The sequence below is a fragment of the Gobius niger genome (genome assembly GCF_951799975.1).
Source record: "Gobius niger genome assembly, chromosome: 4".
Taxonomy (NCBI): domain Eukaryota; kingdom Metazoa; phylum Chordata; class Actinopteri; order Gobiiformes; family Gobiidae; genus Gobius; species Gobius niger.
In genome coordinates, this window is record NC_136855.1 from 11499924 (window position 1) to 11524187 (window position 24264).

At 41.2% G+C, this 24264-nt stretch overlaps 1 protein-coding gene across 4 annotated transcripts in view; it reads left to right on the plus strand.

Annotated features, from left to right (window-relative positions):
* Nucleotides 1-24264, plus strand: part of kifc3 (kinesin family member C3) — a 59052-nt gene that overhangs the window by 12663 nt on the left and 22125 nt on the right. For 3 of the 4 annotated variants that reach the window (XM_079555023.1, XM_079555025.1, XM_079555026.1), the window contains exons 1-3: nucleotides 10825-10965; nucleotides 20826-20949; nucleotides 23899-24041. In XM_079555023.1, coding sequence (XP_079411149.1) covers nucleotides 20865-20949; nucleotides 23899-24041 — 228 coding nt within the window. In that variant the 5' untranslated portion in view covers nucleotides 10825-10965; nucleotides 20826-20864. Of the gene's footprint in view, nucleotides 1-10824; nucleotides 10966-20825; nucleotides 20950-23898; nucleotides 24042-24264 lie in introns of those variants that run through there. The other variant, XM_079555024.1, reaches the window with a different exon arrangement.

The following is a 24264-nucleotide window of genomic DNA, read 5'->3' on the forward strand; positions in this document are numbered from 1 at the left end:
TCGGGAAATTTTCTACGTTGTAAATTTACTATGAGAAATAATGGGATTATGTGGGAATTAACTGAATGTGACATAACTCAAAAAGCACGTTTTATGGTTCAAAAACATAAAGGGGTAACAAATAGTTCACTTAACCTCATACCCCCCACCTGAACAGACTGCATTTTCTATAATTCAGCTCTACCCAAATCTAAAAGCAACAGTGTAATGCCTCATTGGAAAGCTAAGACCAACAAAAGTGATAGTAACTTTTCTGTCATGTTTTTTTTTTTTTTTAGCGCCTTTTGTCACATTTTTGTTTTGCGTGTTTATCCTCGTTTTCGTCGCCATTTTGATGCTTTTTTTGATGCTTTTAGATTTGGGTAAAGCCACTAGAGAAAATGCAGGTTAAAGTTTATTCACCAGAAAATGCTATAATCTAATGTTGATTTTAGGTGCTTTGACAGTTCTTAAATTTAGAATATCCCACAAATTTCCGGCCAAATATTCCCATTGAACGTTTTTGAAAATTTACCAGGAATTTTCGGACGTAGCTATGCAGAGTCGGCCATTATAAAGCATTTCACCATTTTGTAGCTTGTTTCCCTGTTCAAAAAGACACCTAGAGCAGTCACATTAAGTCTTCTTGGGAGTGTCTTTAGTGTGAAACCTCACAACATCTGTGTTCGATCAAACCCAGACTGAACTGTACTGGACGTGCCTGTCCCGTGTCCCGTCAGCAGAGGGCGCCACTGAGCCGGAGCTGATTTACTGCTTCAGGATCTAAAACTGAGCCAGACTTCATTTCCTGTGCATTTTTACAAATCTTGCAAGAGTTACCAGATGAAAGGCTTGAAATAAGGCAAAGACCAGCAACATTCTTGTTTAATGAAATCCAGCTAATGTTCGGAGTTAAGTCATTCAAATTTAATATCATTTAGAGCCACATCCATTAACGTGAATGTGTTTAGTTTATGACAGATGATAACTTAACATGTCCTCCTGCGGCTGTTTGTTGGAATATCCATGTACAGACAATTTGATATACTGGATTTTAAGACTGTTTTTGTTTTTAGAAGCCTTGCGTTCTTGGAGCTTGTGAGTTGCTATACATTTAATCAAATTTTTGGCAGGAGAGGAGTTGTCCAGTTTTCTTCACTCTGTCCCTGTGTTTACATTCCATGCTTTTCTAAACAGCTGGTCTATGGCATCACTTCCTGTCTGGCCCTAAACTCAATGAAATCTTTGAGAGGTTACTACACTTCCTTTGTCCATTGTATGTGTGCACGGCCTCATTGTTTCTCTGACTTTACTCTTGAGTTAGTTTATTTATGTGTTGCTAATATCACAAAAGAACTAGCTGGTTTTCTCGCACCAGCGGCGTTTCTGGGGGTGGGTTTATAATTGGCATATATTTGTGAACGAAGGTAAAAATGCAAAGTAAATGATGTTAATCCATATATTTTTTTGTGTGTCATTGCCTGAACAGTTGTAGTAAATAATGTTTTCATATTTTAGCTGAAACTGTTTTTTCTTCTACAGTATTTTACCCACGTGGCTTCTCCATCTCTCTCCCACTGACGAGGCCTTTCCCGTTTATGGCTGATGTCATGGTTTAGTCCTGGTATAAAAACATCTGTACACTTCAGCAGCTGCTCTCTCTGTAATTATCTCCTGAAATAACTCACAAGGAGAAGGAGATGGGTGTGTTCCTTAGGCCAAAGGAGACTGCTCTCAGCTCAGAACTTATACTGGGAATATAGCTTTATTTGTAAACAATTGAGATTTTTAGCCAACTGCATTTTGGGCACTGCACTTCAAAACCTCTCTAAAATGTAACTGGTTATTCTATTTAGGTTTTTCCACACTGTAATATGTTCTTGCCTGAGCTTAGACGAGTTGATGCGTACCAATCTGGTCTTTGTGCCGGTGAAAGAGCGTGGTAGCTTCCAACTTCATCTCCGTTTGGAGCCATAGGAATACATTGGGAGAGGCCAAATGCTAAGAACATCTTTTAGTCGTTTTGCGAGACTGAGGGCACGCACAAAGACCAGACAGGTACAAATCAACTCGTCTGAGCTCAGGCAGGAACATATCTCAGTATGAAAAAACAGTGGCCTGTTCCTTTTAACTTGAATGTGTTTTTGACCCAATGAGCTTTTGTCCTTTGTTCCAAATGCTCTTCCATTGTGGCAAATGCTGCCTGTTATTATCGCCTCCATTGTTGAAATACGACCCACAGAAATCCCCGTCCGTCAATGGGAATTTCAAAAGCAGTAACTTCTTTTTCTCTTTTCGCAATTGTCTTCCATTCTATTTTGAGCTGAGGTAAACCCACATTGTGGTACTTCTGGCCTGACTGCTCCAGCTTAGATGCACATTTTGGACAAATACTGTAGGTCAAGTCAGCACATATGATCATACTAATTATAATATTCAATCTCATCAAACCATACAGCAATCACAATATTTATAATTCATTAATAACTAAATATTGCTTTTATCTGTCATGGTTCATGAGATTTGATCCACAAGAGAGTTTCCAAATTATACTTCCTATATTATACTCATATTTATACAAACTCTACGTCTAACAATGAGCCGTTACTGCCTCACAAAGCGGTTCATTGCAGCTCACCAGGCTGATCATTCACATTGAACAAAGATTTAATCAGGATTTGATTACAATTTAATGCTTTATGCAACTTTATGTCTGCGCTGTTGTTAATATTTATGGATGCGGTTTTGTTGCTGTCTGTAATCCCCACCGTCATGTTTGACCCATCAACCCCGTGGCCTTTGATAACGTCTGTTTTAAAATGTTTTATCACTTTTTACACAAGCCTTGATTTTTATTGCCGATTGATATCAAGGATTCACAACCACTCAAAATTCCAGTGGATCATGAAATGGCCTCAGCCCTGTTTACCCGTCTGAGGATGAGGTTTAATGGCAGAGTGGTTACTGTTTGACACAGTTTATGAATAAAAATAAAAGAATAAAAATGTTTTTGAAGGCGGCCAGAATACCGACACGGAGGGCACATTTTGAAGAAGCCAGGTGGCGATTTGCTATATTTTTACAATTATTTGTTTTTAACATTTCAGTTCACATTGTATGTTTTAAGTCACTGCATCTCAACTACCCCAGAGTAACAATCTGCATCCTCAATAAGTAATGCAAAATACTGAATCAAAGAACGAGATCGGGCAGCTGACTACTTGAACATCCAGATTATTCCATCAATGGATTTCTTCTCCCCTGATGGAGCAGGCATATTCCAAGATGACAATGCCGAGATCCATCTGGCTCACATTGTGAAAGAGTGGTTCAGGGAGCAGGAGACATCATTCATTTTGTCCAGGTCTTAACCCCATTGAGAATATTTGGGATGTGCTGGAGAAGGCTTTGCACAGTGGTCAAGCACTCTCTCATCATCAACACAAGATCTTGGTGAAAAATGAAGGCGACACTGGATCTTCTGACATCGCGGAAGCTTTTTGAAACAATGCTACAGAGAATGCGTGCTGTAATGGTGACTTTTTCTCTTTGGTCAGGCAGTGCATTTGAAGAAGTAAAGTTGTAAAGAGTTGCTAAGTTTTTTACAGTATCTTTTTGGTGGCTGTTGTATTACAAATCCTCGAAAGTCCTCTTTAATCTTTGTGTCGGCGTTTGTATCCGAGGCCGACCCTGGTGTTACATTATGCAGTCATGGAGGTCTGAATGGCAGCTAGTGTCTCTGCGAGGCTCCTCCTCCCCCTCCTCCTCATTAGCCACATGAAAAGAGTCACTGGTCTGAAAGCATGCTCCTTTTATTCGTGCTCAACAGTAACATCTCGGCTCTGTTTACACCACATTTGTGCTAAATACAGGATATGATTCACTGTAGGATTCCCATGGACAGTTCCCAGCCCTGTCCTCTCGGCGCTGAACTTTGAGAGGGAGGTTTTCCAAAGGGCACTCTGTTTGGCTAACGGACTCTGAAACATCTCCTTGACTAGCGTACTTGCTAACTGGCTGCATCAAACAGTGCTTCTCCTTTTTATTTCTATGGTCCACACCGTACTGGGGGATCATGGACTTAATGTAGGCAGAAACTGATCAATATCTATTTCTAAAAGTTTGAAATTACATATTGCCTTTTTGGCCAGCAGCACTTCTATACACTGAAAGTTTCGAACATTTACACGCCATCTTTTAGTTGCCAGGAGACTTTTTACATTGCATTACGTTACACCTGTAATCTAAGCACAGTTGCTAATCATTCGTTAGCATTTAAGGCTAAATACTTTGTGTATTTTGTGCCTGTGTTTGTAACAATTCCTGTTGCCTCTCTGTTATGGTAAAAGGCAACATAGATGAGTCAATTCAGTTTCAGTTTGACATCATTTGCTTGAGAAACATCATCCAATATGGCAGCGGGTGGTCTTTCTGTCATGTGACAAACAAACAAGACGATATGTGAGTTTTAGGGTTAATGTTACGGATTTTCGCTTGTTTTGCGAAGGATATGAAAACAGGAAGCGACCTCCCTCTCTCCTGGTACAGCTTAAGTTTAACTGCATTTGTGGTTTCTGTGTTCCACATTGTTTGGCTGTGTTTTTGTGGATGTTTAGGTGTATTTGTTTATTTTGAGTGTCCAAAATGGTCCTGAAGAAGCTTTTTAAAGGTAAGCAAAATGCTAGTTTATCAGCTAAACCCATTTGAGACCTACACATTTCTTCTCTTGAGAGACTGGAAAGGCACGCCTGCTGCACAGTGGAGGCGTCAGAAGGAGCTACAGGAAACGAGGAAGGGAGGAGATGGTGAAAGACTACTGTGGAGCGGAGGGAGCTGCGGGAAGAAGAGGAAGAAGGAGCTGACCAGTGCAGGACACCACGCTCTGAAACAGGAACAAACCCAGAAGTTGGTGTAAGTTTTAGAGGATCAGAGGAGACTGAGGGAAGCCAGCCAGGTTTCTTCCGGATGCTACAGTTTCCCCGTCCTCCAAGGTCATGCGAGTGAGGTTGACACACAGTGGCAGCGCGGCTCAGGACGGACGCCTGAACACTATTTCGTTGTGCGCTTGTACAGTGACAATAAAGCACTTACTTACTTGCGCATATTATTTGATCCGCGCATTATGTTGCCAAATTAGCATTGTCGCAATATTGTTACACCACAATATATTGCAACATCAATCTCATCTGACTTGGATGAGATTGATTTTGTGCAGAAACGCATGGTAACTTGAAAAAAAGCAGTCCTGGATACTGTAGTCTATAGCAGACTTTCCAATCTGTTCGTTTCGATTTGATCTTTCCGCCCTAATGTACACATGCAGTATTACACAAATGCGTTTCTTGGTATCGTCCTGAGTTACATCAGCGGTGACTGTCAGAGCTGATCCTGCTGTGTCACAGATGGTCCCAGGACACAGGAGGGAGAGTGAGAGGGGGGAGGGGGGCTAGCGAAAAGGTCCCATTCAGAGTGCACCTCTCCCCCTCCTCTCTCCATCCCATCCATCCCTCATTCACTCTCTCTCTCTCTCTGGCAGAGGTGAAGCCATCAGTTTAATCTGCTTTTATCTTCGCTAACGGGACGCGGCCAACTTCATGACTGTCAGGAATACACCGCTTCAAAGCCTCGATCAAACTTTTGGATAATGGAAGACCTTTTTTGGCAGAGATGACATTGCCTTTGTTGACGTTTTGGATTACAATCTTTTCAACGTCTTAACAACTTTTGATCCTATTGAAAACTTTGGTCTTCTTTTAAAATCTTCTATTTCAAAGACGTATGCCTGAAGTTTTAGACCAACAAACTTCTACTGCTGCTTTGTGTTTGGTATGACTCGATGTTGAAGTCCATATTGTTGGAATTTGTTGGAACTGGCCTGGATGCTTTTATTATACAAGGGAAGAGATTAGCGGTTGATAAGTTGGCGTCTTATAGCACGGTGTTTCTCAAACTGGGGAGCACGCTCTCTGACTCCTCCACCCTTGTTTAATTTATAGACATTTACATTACAACTACTTTTTTCATATTTTAGTCCCGTTCAGTTCATTTCAGTTCAGTTTTAGTCATGATTTTTCTACTTTAGTTCCATTTTAGCCTCATTTTAGTCCCGATTTTTCACTATTCAAGTCTTAATTTGACACAATTTGCTGCTGCACAAGTTTTGGTGCAGTAGCAAATTTTAATGGAACCTGCTCTGTTGTAATTGTTTAGTTAATAAAGGATATACTGGTATTTATCACAATATTCAAGACTCTTCTCAAATATAAAAACGTTTCCTTATATTTTCGCTTGTTTATCATTATTGGCAAGTTTCTCGAAAGCCGCTTCATTATCAAATCGAATGATGTTTCTGAGCAACTTGAATGTCAATTTTAGTCAATCATTTTCAAACTTCCAACTCGATTGAAAGTTCATGTGCAGTTATGGTTACATTTTATAACTCTGTTTTCAACCAACTCCCAAACTTTCCCCTTTTGATAACTTTTTATTCCTTTATTTGTTTTTGCCCAACCTTGCAGTAGAACTTTCACCTCTAAGTTAATTACCAACCGGGACTTAGACATTGTTGAGTGAAACCTGCCTGAAAACCTTGGCTTCGCGCTTTGCTTTACACATTACTCTCCTCACGTCTATAATTTCACCTGGATCGAAGCTTGACACCTTTCGGGGGGTTAGAGTTACCGTCCCGGTACGTGACGACGGGCGCGAGCGCCAAAGGGACGGACGGCGGGACAAGGTTCACGAGGAGCTTTATCGCTAGAGTGTTTGTTGGCTTTGGAATGGGCGGAGATGAGGAGATAAGAGATTATTACTGGGAAGACGGGCACTTAGTTTTCACTTGCCTGAGGTTTGGCCCAGGTATCGGGAACATTCGGATTTGACAGGCATTATTGAAATTCTCTGTATTTGCTTTTGTGAATTTTTTTTTACAGTTTTTTGCTTAAGGCAGCAATTGTCAATGTCTATAGACAAACTTGACTTGGTTTAGTTCTACTTTGATCCTGGCGATCATTTTATTCCTCAAAGGTTTTTGGGGGCTGATATCGGATGGAACAACTCTTCACGTGCCTGTTGCCAGACCGACGTTAACCAACAGGTAGAAAGCATTGGAAATTTAATAATCGTTTTCCAAAATGTAGAGAATTGTGGACTAACCCTGATGCCACTCGAGCTGGTCATCATGTAACGATCTCCACATGAAGTCACTTTCTCCGACCTTGCTGGACCCCCTTTTTTTGAGTTGAACTGGCTTCTTTTTGGACGCCATGTACGTCTTGTGCACCCTGGCAGTTTTGACCATCCACAACCTGTTTAAAAACCGTCTGAATAAGGCGATCGAGGGGGGTCCAGAGGAGGCAGAGGCCAAGGGGACGACCAAACATCGAAGAGGACTTTCCCATGACGGGACAGCGACCGAGTGGGCTTTGGGACGAGGGGTCAGCGGTGGCTGCAAAGCTGGAATGAAGAAGAGGAGGACTGGTGCGCCAAATGCTCGGAAGAAAGGACGGGTAAGAATTGGAAAATATTGTGGAGTAATGTATTTGTAAAGCGGTTCATTCTTTCGTCTCTGTTGTGACTTGTTGCAGTCTTGGTCAGATCATGCATTTGTTTTGTTTATACCTCAAGCCCACATTTTTGATCAAATTTACACGTTTTTTGGGGGGTATTTGGAGAAAACTAGAAAATGTCAAGTTGCTTCAGGTTCCCAGAGTTCTCCTTTTTTTGTGAAGTTGCATAGCAGTCTCGACAAAACCGCAATCAAACTTTCGGGTAATGGAAGAAGAGATGACATTGTTTTTGCTTAAGTTTTCAGGTTACAACCTTTTCAACTTATTTACAACTTTTGGTTCTATTAAACTTTGAAATAGTACAAGATCCAAAGGTTTTGGATCAACAAACTTCTATTGCTGCTTTGTATTTGGTACGTCTGAATGTTGAAGTCCATATTGTGGGATTTGTTGGAACTGGCCTGGAGACATTTATATTTACAAGTTGCATAGCAGTCGAACTACAAATGGACACTAGCAGCAACTAGCTCGAAATTAACATGTTTTATAATAATTGCATTTCATAACTTTTGGTTCATAATCAAACTATTGCCTATTGACCTTAAAGCAGTACTAAGTAACGTGTTTACCTTAATAAATCCTTTCCGTAGTCCCTGTGGGGGTAATACAAGTGTTTATGGGATGATTGGAAGGTCTTTAATCTCCCCCTGGTGTCTCTGGCCAGAAAACCATGTTTGCAACTTGACTGCCACCGGTCCGGAGAAAGCAATACACACTAATGGAATCACGAAGAAGAAGCTAACATGCTAACGGGCAAAGCTAACTGCGGGCTAACGTCACTTTAAACAGTATTTACAGCCAAGTTTGAGTGAATTATTTTTTTCCCATTGTATAACTGGATGTACAATATCCCTCTCTCCCTTCGCCTTTCCTGTCAGCGTAGTATTTACGCTCCAAGACAATTAATACGTTAAAAAATCGCAACTTGCTAGGTGTGGTAGCAAGTTGCAGGTGTGGTAGGAAGAGTTACTTATTCATCACTCCTCAAACAAAATGATAATGTTGATTAATCTCACTTCCTCTTCATCAGTTCCTCCTTTCAATCTCAACGCCCCTTGAAAACAAGATGGCACATCTCAAGGGGCACTCCATGAACAAACTTAAACTTAATCATACGCAGCGCTCTTCCAGTAGGTGACATCGGGCATCGAAGGGAAAGTAGGACTCACTAGATTGAGAACTATTTTTAGTGAAAGACTGTGAGCCACTTTTCATCAGGGACAAGGTGATGAAGTGATTGTGGTGAATTTCTACGTCTCCCAAAAGATCTAGAACAGACCTGAGCAAACCTTTTGATTCAAGAGCCACATTTGTTTTTGTGCAGGGGGCCGGGTCGATAGCAGCTTTGGCGGGAGTGTCAAAAAAGTGGAATTCTCAAACTGACTGTAATGACCTAAACTACATTACCAAAAAATAACAAAGTAGCAGCAGTTGTTCATTAACTTTCTTAAATATCAGCAGTAAATAAAGCTTACAACAGCGAGCAAAGATTTGTATCTGTAATATGCAAATGTGCCATAGAAATGCTGAGCAATGGTTTACAGGAACCACGGTCAATACTTCGTAAAAACTTTTATTTTGCTCAATAGTTTAGCGCTTATATCAAACTGTGCATTCTCCCCGCTGGCTTTTCCCCTGTGTCATGATAGAATCTGACGATGGTTGTCTAATGCCCAGTGGATTTTCTCTTCAGATATAAATGTCATAATAATAATCCTTTGGTCTTGTCACTGTTATGCAACTCTGTATCTCTGACCTCGGACCTCATCGGCTTCAGCATGTTTAGATTCTCACGCAGATCCACCTTTTAATCTCTGCGATGACGCGGATGAATCGCAGTCATCTTTGTCTGTAATGGACTGACGTTGCTTCAGTTTTGGTTTAAGTCGAACGAAATGATTCAAGGCCCAAAACGTGCAGGTGTCTTACTTCACTTTCACATAATTTCACATCATTGTAGTTGTAGTGTGCAAATAAGAGAATGTATAAAGCAGTTGCTCATCTTTTTCTTATTTCATCTTATTTTACCAGTATTTGGGTAAAAAATAAAAAATAAAAGTTGGAGCAAGCACGGTTACTGTTTCATATAGACTTACTTAAAGCCACACCGCGTAACATTTTACCAAATAAATGACATTGAAATACAAGCATTTATTTTATGACAGATATTGTCATCGTTGAAAATGACCTCATAAATATACAAACAAACATGTGTCTTTGCTGTGAGCGGCTCAGCTCTCCTAAGACATGACTAAGTTTACCGGGAGTGGGTACGTCTCCAGCTCGTCGCCATGGAGATGTTGATGAAAGGCGGCTGAATTTGAGATTTAAAGAGGTTAGTTCCTCATGCACATCCATTCTTTGATTACCCACTGCAAAAAGAGCCTTTTCTGTGTCGAGCAGGTCACCGAGATCATGTTTTGTATTGATGGCAACAGCATAGTCCAAACTGTTACGCGGTGTACCTTTTAATAGAGCTTAGCCTTTCCTCAATTTATATTTGTATTTCAATACAATTTGAATCTGCATAACCTCTATTCAACAGCATTACCTATTTTTGAATGCAATGCGACCTGAAATGTCAGCACTGAATCATATTCCAATCAATATATGAATACACTAAGCCAGTGCTGCAAGAGATGAGAAAAAATTCCGATTTTCAATAACTGGCGTGAATGCATAGTATTTTCCAGAACCATTTAATTAAGTTTAAGCAATTTCAAGCAATTTGTTTTGTTTTTTATTCATTAAATTACGTCAAAGCAAGGTTAGAATTGGGAAAATGTCTAAAATTTGCTCTTTTTTATGTATTTTGGTGATGTAAATATTATGATATGAATTATGAATGACCCAATATTATGAAAGCAATATTTAGCGACATGTGGTTCTAAAGTAAGAATGATTCTCTCCTTCCGAGACCTAATCTAGTTTTATTGTGTGTTATAAAGCTCTTACATCTTAACATTGCTTTATGCTAGTTTTTTTCCATTGTCAAATTATTTTTACCACAATATTATGTTTCCTTTTATCGCTCAAAACACTGTCTACGTTTTGGCCCATGAACCTCACGTTTCCCTTGCTTTGTCTCCCATGTAAACAGACTATACCCCTGCTAAATATTTCAGCTCACTGGAGAGAGGGAGGAGCGCCCGACTTGACTCGTCGTTCACGACCTGAAATATTAATACGAGACGGGAGGGGGCGCTGTGGGAGGGGCCAGACGAGGTGTGCAGTTGCCATGGGAACTGATGGGAGGGTATAGGGAGAGACCGGCGCGGAGGAGAGATAGAGACGGGGGAGGGAGAGAGAGGGCAGCGTTTAGCGGCAGTGACATTCGTCGTGCGGCCGGGCCGAGGAGGGTTGTTTTTTTCTTCTCGCCATGACGGGATGATGCAGACGACGGGCCGCGGGGAGAGAGGTAGGAAAATGAGTGGGGAAAAAAAAAAAATGGCGAAGAGACGTGTTGAATAGGAGACTGGAGAGGAGGAGGAGGAGGAGGGAGGGAGTGGAAGAGATGATGAGGCTGCTCCGTAACCTGATGCAGTAGCTAGTGTTACGGCCGACATGTATGACAGCTCCAGCTTCTCTCTGTTCAGATATTTTTCATGCATCAGCGGCTCAGCATAATCTCCCCCTTTTTAGATGTGCATAGCTATGTGCTATTTAGAGAAGAGGGGTCCACTATTGTTGAAATGGGGGCAGATCATATGCTGTAGTAAACTCATAATCATCTCATAAGAAGGTGATGGATTATATCTCACTTTTGTTTCATTTTTTTTCCTTTTAATTTGATTCTGATTGTGCCCGTAGATAGCTGGGCATTCAAACAGAGGCTCGTACAGTAGATTTATGCTAAAAATCGCTGCTTCATTCAGTGCTATAAAGGCCAACCATGCCCTCAAGAGAGGAGAAATAGCTTATTGTAGCACAGTGTATAAATAGAACCCACCCCCCAAGGTTACCGTAGACATCGTTTGTGTCTGTGTTGCCTTTTCTGCAATTTATCACTGTTTTTGTAAATGTTTTCAGTCTTTTTTTATAAGAATTAGTCAGGGCTCGCATACTGTACTTGTGCAAATGACCCGCCTGTGAGGTCTAGACGCAATTCGGGAAGTAATGTGCGTCTCGGTGAGGGGCACATCCATTTGCGGATGGTGTAAGTTAATTGAATTGATTATGCAGAAATTGTGTTACTCTCCTTTTATAGAGGCTTTCCTTACTGTATCTTTACCCAGAAGCTTTGTAATCAGATGAGTGCATTTTGCTCTCAACTTCCTGCGTGCTTTTATAGCCCAATCTCAGGTTTTATCCATGTTTTTGACACACTTTACGGCTTCTTTTTACAGCTGCAGTGCATGTAGTCTCCCACACTGCAGATGATCAATGTCCTTTTTATTTTATATCCATATATCAGGCTTTGGAGCTGGAGGAGCATCAATATGAATATCTGTGCCTGAACGTGTATCAATATAACCTTGACAAGTCCCAATAGTCAAGCTGACGTATGACGCAACACTTGGATGCTGTTGCTCGCTTTAGTTATTCGCCAAAACCAAAAGAAAACAAAAGAAAAAGAAATGTGTAATTGTGAATTGTAGCATTTGCATTTGCATTTTGTGAATTTTCTTGCAAGTAATGGTATTGTACAGGTTTTAAACACAAGACTAGGGAAGATCCGATACTGAAAAGAATACACTATCAGGTATCGCCTACAAATATCCAATACTGAACCGATACCTCTTTTGGCTCTCACTGTTTTTTTTACACAACTTAAACTTTAGTCTCAGTGAATTAGCATGCTATCATTTTGAACCAGGAGAAATCAGTCATTGAGTTGGTTTTAAACCCTGCATGCATTTTTAATTGCTGCACAAAGTGCTGCGGTTAGCGACAGTATGCTAATGCTCGCAACAGTATGCTAATGTTAGCAACAGTATGCTAATTCTAGCAACAGTGTGCTAATGCTAGCAACAGTATGCTAATGCTAGCGACAGTATGCTAATGCTAGCGACAGTATGCTGATGCTAGCAACAGTATGCTAATGCTAGCGACAGTATGGTAATGCTGGCGACAGTATGCTAATGCTAGCAACAGTATGCTAATGCTAGCGACAGTATGCTAATGCTAGCGACAGTATGGTAATGCTGGCGACAGTATAGTAATGCTGGCGACAGTATGCTAATGCTAGCGACAGTATGCTGATGCTAGCAACAGTATGCTAATGCTAGCGACAGTATGCTGATGCTAGCAACAGTATGCTAATGCTAGCGACAGTATGGTAATGCTGGCGACAGTATGCTAATGCTAGCAACAGTATGCTAATGCTAGCGACAGTATGCTAATGCTAGCGACAGTATGGTAATGCTGGCGACAGTATAGTAATGCTGGCGACAGTTTGCTAATGCTAGCAACAGTATGCTGATGCTAGCAACAGTATGCTGATGCTAGCAACAGTATGCTGATGCTAACGTCAACGAATCAAGGCTGGGACAGAAACAGCTGGAGCGGCCAAGTGTTTGTTTTTTAGTTTATGAAATAACTGATGTAACATATTTGTAATGATCAGATCACGTTATGTGAATTGTTTATATTAATGTACCTGAGACCTGACCTGTAGCAGAGGATATTTAGTGTAGAAAAGTTCACTAATTCTTGTTAAATGTTCATCCATTAGCCTAATAAATAGCCTATAATTGATAACACCTCGTTTGCAAGAAAAGATTAGACTTTCATCTCACTCTGGAGAAAAAGGACCATACACTTTTTCCCTCACAGCGGCCACTTTTAAGAAACCCTCTGGTATAGGTTAATATCAGATATCGGCCGATACTCAAATCCCCAGTATCGGTGCCGGAGCCAAAAAAGCTGGATCGGTGCATCTCTACAATAACCCAGAGGTTGTTTTATGCCCAATAATTGATGTCATAATGTTCCGCAGTGAGTGGCAAAAATTAGTTTGAGTTTCTCTATAGATTTTGGAAGTTTTTGTTCGTTTGTTTTCAGACTGGAATGATTGAGGTTCTCTTGGGAAATAAAACGTATGTGACTGTACCCTCTATAGCCCAGCACATTATACAGCAGACATGTTTTACTGCACTAACCTCGTCAGACGTATGAGTCATAGTCTAGAGGTCATTTCCAATTAATTTGATATCGATCTCAATACTTTATCATACAGCAGTTGCTGAAGCTCATGGAGGGCCAGACACAATAAAGCTTTTGTTTTTAAATAACTGAATAGCCATCACTGTAAAAAAGAGTGAGTAATCGACTGTTGAAATGATAATCTGCAATTATTGTGTAATTGCCAATTGTTTTGTCACTGAACAGGTTTCATCACACAGTCACATAGTTATATGAAAATGCCACAATAACAATGAACACTTTGTGATTTCTATATACACTGTCAACAAGATAATACAAAAATTGTCGTTTGGCAGATACGCAAATTAACAATATCGAGTTTGTCTCAAATGTCAAAGAACCAACAGTAATGTTGCATAAACTGCTGAAATAAGATATACTTGATGTATAATCCTTCGAAATCAATCCTTCAAGTGCTATATTTCTGCTGTTTAAAAAAAAAACTCGACTATTTATTTATATTGCACATTTTTCCATATTGCTGCGGAAAGCCCACCAGAAGCATGTTCAGGTGTGTGAGTAAAAAAAATGCTATATATTTATATAACACAGGACCATAAAACAGAAAAACAGATTTTGCAAAAAACATGTCTAAAAATACTAAATCGGGGCCAAAGCATTACTAATTTTGAACAAAATTTGGGATGTAATGACAAAAGCCAAGCATGTGTTGTTGTTTTCGGCTGTGTTTACCAAAAATGTGCAACTCTCAGTCAGCTGAAAGACCTCCAGGCTATTTCATCACTTAAGGGCCTATCTCACTGGACGAGAGTAACGGTAACGGAGTCTCTGCAACTCAGATTAATTGCATACAAAGGGGCATCTCAAAGAGGCTCCATACGTCTCTCACCGACAGGTCTCAGAGACATTGCAACAAACAGTATTCCCGACACAACTGACACAACTGACCGTCAAACCTGTTCGTACCTGGAGACTGTCTCTATCTCCAGGGGACGAGCAACATTTAGATCAGAATACTTTGCGACACTTGACACGTATCCGCCGGTGCATCTTAATGTGTAATTATGACTTCCTTTAATTTTAATGGGACACCGATAGGGGTCCCGTTGCCGTGGAGATGGGAGCAGTGAAGCCTTTGGGGGCGGCGTTAAGTTCAGGTGCAGAGGGACACCTGGCGTGGCTAATGTTACCCGTCGTCGGTGTGGGGTCTGCAGTTTAGATCCAAGGTCCAAGCAGCTTTTTATGAATGAATGAACTCCTACTCCAACTTTTCATCTTCGGCATCTTCAACAAACAGGTCAGAATGTGGCTGTATAATGTTAAGCTGTGTGGGTTTTTCTTCAGTTTTGTGCAAATGATTTGGAGTCATGAGAAGCTGTGTGATCTAGATTAGATCTGCGATTTGATGTTTAAATCTAGATGCTAATTCTCATGACGCTTTTCAAAGGAGCTTCTGAGACGGCACGGAAATAGGCCAAACTTGATTGAATTTGCCCACAAACCTGCCCTCATTCCAGTCTTTTAACATCTTTTGGCACCGTTACATCTGGACAGACCTGTTTTTGTTCTTTAAAAAGCGCCCACGAGTAGTTTAATGGAGTATATATATTATAAGTCATCTATAAATTGTGGTAAATACGTTTTTTTTTGTTTTGCTTACATTTTCAGTCAATGTTATGCTCAAAAGTTCCTCTTCATTCCTCTGCTGAATCACCTGTTTGCAGATCTTCAGAAATGGTAAATGTGCAGTTTTGTTAAGTGTGTGGCTTCATAATATTGCGTCTGGGCATTAAAAGCATTATATTCGACTTGCTGCTACCTGAGTAAACCCTGATCCTAATCGGGCAGCGCTTGAACAAACAGATTGCTGGTGTTGTTGGTGCATTAACATGATCTATTTTGAGACATCGGTACGTTACTCCCTGTGCGGCCGGTCCCTCGTGTACAGTAGCCTTGCCGATAGTAAACAACGCGGGCCGTGACTGAATGAGCAGCACACGAGGATGACACAAAGCACGGTTTGACCCAATTTTCTGGATGAAGAAAAAAAAAAAAACACCCTGAAGGAGCCGCACTGTCTGACGGCGGATTACCGTCTCGTTTTTGCCATGTTTCAGATTTGAGTGTTTGTAGAAATCAGGCCACACGTCCCTGTCGGTGCTGCCCTCCCCTGGGCTCTCCCGCTGACTTGGCAAAACGACTGGAAATGATGAAGAGCGCCATGCATGAAAAACGAATTGAGAAATCATTGCGGTTGCTTTACTGACAGTAAAACTCGAATCTGTCAGAGGATTTATTGAGTAGATTTATTCAAGCTCCTGCCAGTGCTAATGCAGTCTTTTTTTCCTGAATGGGTGACATGTATTTACTGTAGAGCGATATGGGATTTTCTTTATTTAAATGAAAAGCAAATGTGGCTACCGTTTTTCCATGCTGAGATATGTTCTTGCCTGAGCTTAGACGAGTTGATGCGTACCTTTCTGGTGTTTGTGCGAGCGCTCAGTAACGCAAAACGACCAAAGACGTTTAGCATTTGGCTTCTCTCAATGTTATTCCTATAGCTCCAAACAGGGGGTGAAGTTGGAAGCGACCAAGCCTCTTCCACGGGCACAAAGACCAGACGGGTACGAATCAACTTGTCTAAGCTCAGGTAAGAACATCTCTCAGCATTTGGGATGTGCTGGAGAAGGCTCTGCTCAGTGGTCACAGACCTTGGTGAAAAATGAATGCAGCACTTTTGACATTGCAGATTTCATTTTTTGATTTCTTGCTCGGTCCTAATTCACTGATGTTGTGCCCTGGTTGTTGGAGAGGCCATGACATAGTGTGGTATGTTTGCTCTCTCTGACGGTCTGCTCCAGTGCATGACTGTATAAAAGCTTGCCACATTGCGTCTGTCGAGGAAGGCAGTGACTCCGTTGTGAAGTGCTTTGGACGTCAACTTCCAAGACAGTACTATAGGATATTAATCTTAATCCTTTTTGTAATTTGTAAATTAGTTTCCTGTGGATCAGGAAGTCTGGGCATCTCTGCTGAGACTGCTGCCTCCGCGACCTGGCCCCGGATAAAGTGGAAGAAAATGGATGGATGGATGGATGGATGGATGGATGGATGGATGGATGGATTAGTTTCTGGTATAGACTGTCACCAATAAGAACAGCTCAATAAAGAAGATAAGGCTCAATATAAACCCGAGCTGGAGTCGTACACTTTTCTCAGTATTCTGTGTGCAGTAATGACTCGGCGATGTTGGTGTCCGTCAAAGTTCAGCACATTTTGAGTGGCACCAGGTCTGCGTTGAAGCGTGAAGGTGCCAGACGACGGCAGATGCTCAGTGTTGCGTTCGCTGCCAGGGAAACATATGGGAAAGCCTTACGCTGCAAACAAACCCTCCACATGACGGCCATCTATGCCAAGTCCGCTTCTTTACCGCCACTTTTGAGCTTCTTTGCTGGCAATTAACTCAACATTTTTGCCCAACTTAAATAGTCCCTGATGAATTAACTTTTTTCAAGACGGCGTAAATAACATGAATTGTAAAATGTCAGTCTTAATGTTGCAAACGGCTGGTGTGTTTCTGTTTTTAGTATTCTGTGAGGCTGTGGTCGAGACCGAGACAGATGTGTCAGCAGCTGCCATCTTTAATACCCGCCTCAGACCGTCTCTGTGTGTGGCATCTCTGTTTCCACTGCGACTTTAATATCCACTCTGCTGCGCTTTAGGAACAAAACCCCCAAAATGTTAATTATGTCCATTACGTCGACTTTCTCACAGTGAGATGTGGGAGACGCTTTCAAATCCTCCTTCAAAGGCAAAATGTCTAAATGACAGCCCACACAGGTATCAGTTGTGCAAATATAATCACTTTTTCTTTATCATTCATTGTGTATTGAAAAAAATAACCATAACTGATGTAAAATGTGGCCTCCGCAGCGCTTTGAAAACATTTAATAGTCAAATGAATTACGCTAAAATGACTGTCATTTCAATTCAATTCGTTTCCCATTTTAGCATCAGTATGGACATTCCTCTGATTAATGGAATGTATGCAAATCTTAATGAGTGAAATATGAAGATTTCATTTTTACATATGTGGCAATAACAATACAGAATTTGGTCATTAAAATGGCATAGTCCCTGTAAAATCTCTTGTGCAAGTGAAGTTTCATTAATACTTTGATTATTTGTTTTTTTTGTGACCTCGGGAGTATTAACAAGCCCTAAGCCCTGGCTCTATATGCCTTTTTACACCACACATTTTCCCCAGTGCTTTAAACCCCACTCTCTCCACATACATTTATTTTTGTACATTTGAGGGTGTCAGCAGCTGCATAATCCCTTCTTACTCGGCAGCAGGAAACGCAGCACAAAGTCCAACTCCGGCTTTATCCCATTGGGGATATTTGTACAGGGTTACACACTTGACTCGAGAATGGAAAAGAGGGAATATTGATGTCAGGGCTTTTGAACTGATACAAACACAATAGGTTGACAAGTTTGCAAAACAGATTTCACCCACAAATATCCATACGGCAGATAATATGCTTGGGCTTTTTCTGAAATCTGGGAAATTCCTGGCTCGCATTTGCAACTCACTAGTGTAGGCATGTCTACCCAGAGGCCCAGTGTGACTTCAGCGTGTGGAAAACGCAATGACATCTTAAAAGCGCTATAAAACTAATACTGTGTTATGTTTGGAATCGGGCTAATATATCGTCAATGTATCATTATTGTGAGAAATCCCAATGTGCTCTATGCATGAGTAAAATGTGATGTGCGATATACAGAGGTCGCGTTCCTTCTGTCGCTATTTTCCCCATAATGCAATGTCTTGCACAAATCACCATCGCGGACACTGAGATACTGATGGGAAGTCACTGACTACGTGTTAAAAACAGTGCGTTGGATGTAAATATTTGACTGCAACAAACGTCTGTGTTTGAGGACTTTTTATCTCAGAGATAACGGGTAGAATAAAAAAACACCACAAAAATGAAACACTTAAGTATGTGTTAGCCGTTAGCATGATGCTAGTGAGTCCGTCAGTAACTCACTGCCTGCCACGTAAGCTATTTTGTTTATATGGATTGGACATATATATTTATAAGACACCACAACTTATGGTGCGTTCTAGGCAAATGGTAACTGGTATCTTTTCCACTTGAAAATTACGACTTACGACCTCAGAGCGTTCCAGGTGAATAAACTCGTACATAAACAAAGCGGCTAACAGTTAGCTCATACGATGCTAACGTTAGATGAATGTTTCTCCAAACCAGATATAATTCAAAACATGCGACATAATGTTATGTTGAAACCTGTGACCAAAAGCAATGTACACTTCACTTATGCAGTGTTTTTGTTAGTTCTATCATTCGCTACCCTCCTCCACTGGGGGCCGCCATTGCTGTCTTCATCTCGTATCTGAACTCTGATCTCTCTGGACATCTCAGAGTTTACAAGTTGTAAATTTACCACTTTGAGCGACTTTCTAAGGCATTTTTACAAGTGGGAGGTGGGAAATCTACCAGTTAACTGGTAATGCCCCATAACTCAGAGGGAAATAACGGGACAGGAAGAGCAGCTTAATGCAAAAATGCATGACAGCTTCTACCGTGTATCTTAATCGTGCAGTCCTAGTTAACAGTGGTGTTGCATTTATAGTCATGAGTCATATGGATTGTCAGATGAATTGCTATTCTCAATTCTTTGTCTTTTAATTCACCTCTTCACACACCGCTTGCCGTGAGCACTTTCTTGAATGGCGACAGTGAGAGTTTAATGAATTCAGTAACTCTTTAATGAGCCTAACGTTGTGGACAGTGGAGTATGGAGCTCTCCAGGGTTAACCAGGCCATCTGCCCTGGGATTAACTCCGATTACGCTTACTGTTTGTCCACAGGCTTTAGATCTGTTTAACGTAGTCGGCATTTAGATCTTTTGCTGGGAAGAGCTGACTCCAGATCAGTTTAGCTGTGGGACAGAGGATCACCTGACACTGGGGGCGGTCGACCTGCTGCTCACGCTGCCTCGTGTCATGGAGGCGTTTAGACCCGGTGGATAATGTGAACACATGGATGTAGAAGCTGGGCGTGATGCTGGGCTGGGTGGGGAGTCTCATCCATAATCGCTGGGTGGACAGAGATGGATATGGCGCGGCGCTGGACAGGAGGAAAGCGGCAAGGCGTGGACTGGTAGGAGATTTAAGAGTGGGACAAGTCACAAGTGTGATGTTGAGTCATTCAAGAGCTCGTTCGGCTTTGTTTAGTTGGATTAGCCATGAGGTTCAAGTGTCCGTTCCCGTCTGTAAAATGAGTCTGAGGAGTGAGGTTTAGAAAGGGCTTTATTATATGGATAAGGGATTCTCAAACTGTTACGTGTACCATTGGTGCTAGTCAGGGTCAGTGGTGCAGATGGTAGAGCAGGTCTTCTCATGAAGGTCGGGGGTGTGAATCCCAGCTCCCGCAGGTGCACACCGTCATTGTGTCCCTGGGAAAGACACTACGCCCACTGTGCTTTCAGTGTCTAAAGCGCTTTACAAGTTGAGACCATTTATCATTTATCTATCTTTTAGACTTTATTAATTTTAAATGGCACACACTGGCACCTCTTCATTTATAAATCCATGTTAGGACTCCTCCCTCAGAATCCTTCAGTGTATTCTGCCCAAGACAGGTGACTATGACCTGAGATCTCAGAAATTTCTCATGTTTGTATAAAGAGTCAGAACTCACAGCTGCTTTTTCCTCGAATAAACTCTTTTAGCTCAATGCCAATGGTCTCACTTTCTATGTTCAAGAGAGTTTATGTGTTTTGGCAGAAAAGATCCTCATTGAACTCACAACGTAATGTTTCTATATTCTTTGATACTCAATATAAGATGTTCATTGTTTCTGTATTGTGATTTGTAATTGAGTTACCTCTTTGCCTGAGCACTGTGTTATTGATGGTTCTCCTGGTGAACAGAGCTGGCCCTGCCCTAAGAATTCTGGTTATTCTCTGGTCACTTAGTTAGTTGTCAACCTGGTGCTTTTTTATGAATAATTTCACAAGTATCTATCCTGCTTTATATTTTTACCAGTTGTATTCATTTATTTGTTGTTGTAGTTGGCAGTACTAGAAAACTTGATTGAACGTAGCTAATCCCCCCCCTCTCTCTCTCTTTCCCCTCAGCCGGTCCAGCGGTCCAGTGCTCTGCTCAGCCCTGCGGTCATGTTTGGCACAAGAAAGACCTGGGACCTCGACGGCCACGCCCCCTGCCTGCAGGAGCTCTGGAAGAACGACCTCTCATTGGACGGTGAGTGTGGAGCGGGCGTGACCAGGAGGACCCAGCGTGGCCGCATTTTTGTCGTGTCTGTCGTGTTGTGTGGAGGGAGGGAGGGAGGGGTCGGTTACCTTTTTTAAACGAATGAATGGGACTCCAGTGAACGTAGGCTAAAGGTGTCATCGCCACTGCAGCTGACAGGTAAGCTACTAATGCTACGACGGGCTAGAATACAACTCCATTTCTATGTTTGTTTATGGTTTTCTTGTCATTTTGCGGTGAGTGCGTAAAAGCCGATCGCCTTACACCGTCTGTCCCGGGAGAGCAAAGGATCAGGGTTGCAACACAACACAACACAGCAGCTATTGTGGCTCAAACAGGGAAACCGGCAAGAGAATCACGGCTCCATTTCACTTCTTTCAGCTTCTCCATTATCGTATTCCATTGACATTGTATTAAAAGGTTAATTTTAGCAATGGTGCAGGCAGAAACTGGCATACAGTGTAAGGTGGGGTTCAAAATGTGGTTCAGCTCCTGTGTGCTCTGACGTCAAATGTTGCACTGTATGTATAGGAGACATTGTATGCACTGCTTTGGCTGACAATAGGTTTGTAACTTGTTTTGTTGAACACAATTCAAAACTTTACCAGTCTGTGCGAAAGAAATATTTTTAGACAACATCAAATGCCCTAAACTTCATGTAATGTAATGCGTGGTCCAAACAAGAAAGTGTATTTGTGGATTCCAGTTTGTAATATTTGAAAATAAGTACTAAATGTTTTGGTGTGGATTAGCCATTTTAAGCTTAACACATGTTAAAAGTGTGATGTAGAAATATTGTCTGTTCCTTTAACATTTAACAACAGGGTATTGGAGAATCTCGGCCCCTTATCTATAAGAAAAAATATTTAAAAAAAACATGCCTACTCCTGCCTTAAAGTCTTCACAACTTCACCTTTATGGATGACAGAAACGGTGATATCATGGTTGCTATCAACATGTTCCTAGTGTTTTGTCCTGACAGCTCACTAATGGGACTTGTAAAATATGATCACGACAAAACGGGGCATGTCTGAACTAATGCAGCTGATGACTGACAGGCTGATCGCACCCATGTGCTGGGCATCTACTTTTACGGAGGTTTTGAACACACTTTCACTTTCTGCAATGGGCCAAACGTGTAAAGAAAATATTTGCGTTCAGTGATATGTGCCAATTATAGAGTAGAAAATAGTAGAAAATGTGGAGCTAAAACGCATACAGACTACATTGGTGCATGAGAGCAGGGCAATTCATATTTAAATCAAATGAAATATCAATGATCTGCTAGTTTTTAATAGACATTCTTCCAGCCAGTCATGTCTCTGTACATTAGTCGTCGACACTCTTGTTTTTGTTGTGACAGTGTGGCCTGCAGATCTTTAGTGCTTGTTCTGCATAAGGTTGTGCTGAGCCGAGTTAATGCTCAGATATTTCCCTCACTGTGAAGCGATTGTTCTCGTGTTGATCAGTCTTAAATAAACTTCTGACCGCGCTGCAACCCACTTACACTTAATGTTCTTTTTATATGTTTTCTTGCTTAACTGTGGAGAACAGCGGCTCATGAGGCTGGACACCCATTTAAAAGTCTGCTGCAGATTGATATAAGAATGGGATTATACTTGCATTTTATATTGTTCCACTCATTTTAATGTCCCTCCATCTGTTAAAAACTTGCTCTTTGTATTTCAATGCCACAGTACTTTTTAAACTTTCTTTCCTCCCCAAAGTCCTGCAGATGGTCAGTATTGCACATTGGTGAACCTCTAATGAGATTATATGAATGCAGATAGAAGGAGCGTGTGTGGTATTAAGGCCAGCGCTCGGCAGCAGTTGGCATTTCCCTCTCCTGGTTTAGAAATGGGTGGGTGTGCTCTGAAACTCGTTGTAAATGGAGCTCGGGTATAAAACCATTCTTAATGGCCGAACGGCAGTGGAAACTGGGACAACTCACAGCTGTGGAAAATCACCCTTGTATTAGGTGTGCAGAGTCTGTGACAGAAACAAAAATACTTTGCACAGTTGATGCGCTACTTTTTTTGTGTGTTGTGTCCAAGCCTTTTGTGTTTCTTTGCAAATGTAAATTCTTAAACATCACACTCAGAGTCAAATATAAAATGTTGCTTTACTTGAAATAATAAAAACATAATTTGTTTATTTTAGCTCATTTCTTGTTTTACTTTTTGCAGTGCATGGCCTTAAATGTCATTAAAAAAGCATATGATGTTTTACACCAAAAGTTTGCTGGAAATACAAAAAGTATAGTCCAAAGCACAGTCTTTTGTGTAAAATTAAAATTTTCTGCAAAACCACAAATGTTTGCTCTAAAGTTTCCTGTTGTGCCCAATTAGCCTTTTAATATATTTTTTTTTTAAAATGACATCATTCATCTGTGCAATGGAACGGATAGAAATCTTTAGCAATGATAGATTTGTTTTTGCTTTTGGATATAAAAAAAATATCTTGTCTTCAGGCATCATCGTGTGTTGGTTCAGATGGGGGTTAAGAGATTAAGCCCATTATCTCCAGTTTGGCATTACCCAAATCTAAAAGCTTCTTTAACAAAGCGTCAAAATGGGGAAAATGTAGATGAAAACCCAAAACTCAACAAAAACGTGCCAGAAAAGCAACAATAATACAACAAAAAACTGACTAGAGAACGACAACAAAGGTGTCAAAATAAAACGATGAAGAACTAGCAAAAACACAACCAAAAAAAAACAATGAAACCACGACAAAACGACTTTAAAAATATGGCTACGCAACAGGAAAGTTAGGCCTTAGCTTTCAAATGTGGCAGTACACAGTTGCTCTCCCGTAGAGAAGCTTTTCGATTTGGTCAAAGGGTTCGACGGAACTGTAGAAAATGCACTCGGTTAAGGCGGGGGGATGGAGCTTGTTTTCTGTAGAAGTTTCTCACGTTGCCCGCTGTTGTTTCTGCAGCGAGCTCGGTGGACTTCCTGATGAGTGATGGTGAGGAGGACGCTTCGTTTCTGTCGTTACCGTCGTCAGCGTTTCCACGGAGATCGTCTCTGAGCGCCGAGCTGAAAGAGGCCGGCTCCCCCTCGCAGCACCTGCTCATTCAGGTAAAGCTCTCAAAGACTTGATTACAATAAAGAGATACGATGATACATGGGAGCACTTTGTTAGCCATTTCAACATACACAGAACACAATAAGGGGGAAATATAAGTTGTCTCACTCCAGACAGATGATCACATACCATCACTTATGAGTAATGTTTGATGAATAACACAGAATAGAGATGTCCTTTGAGTGACAGTCAAATGACCATCCTCCCTCATAATAA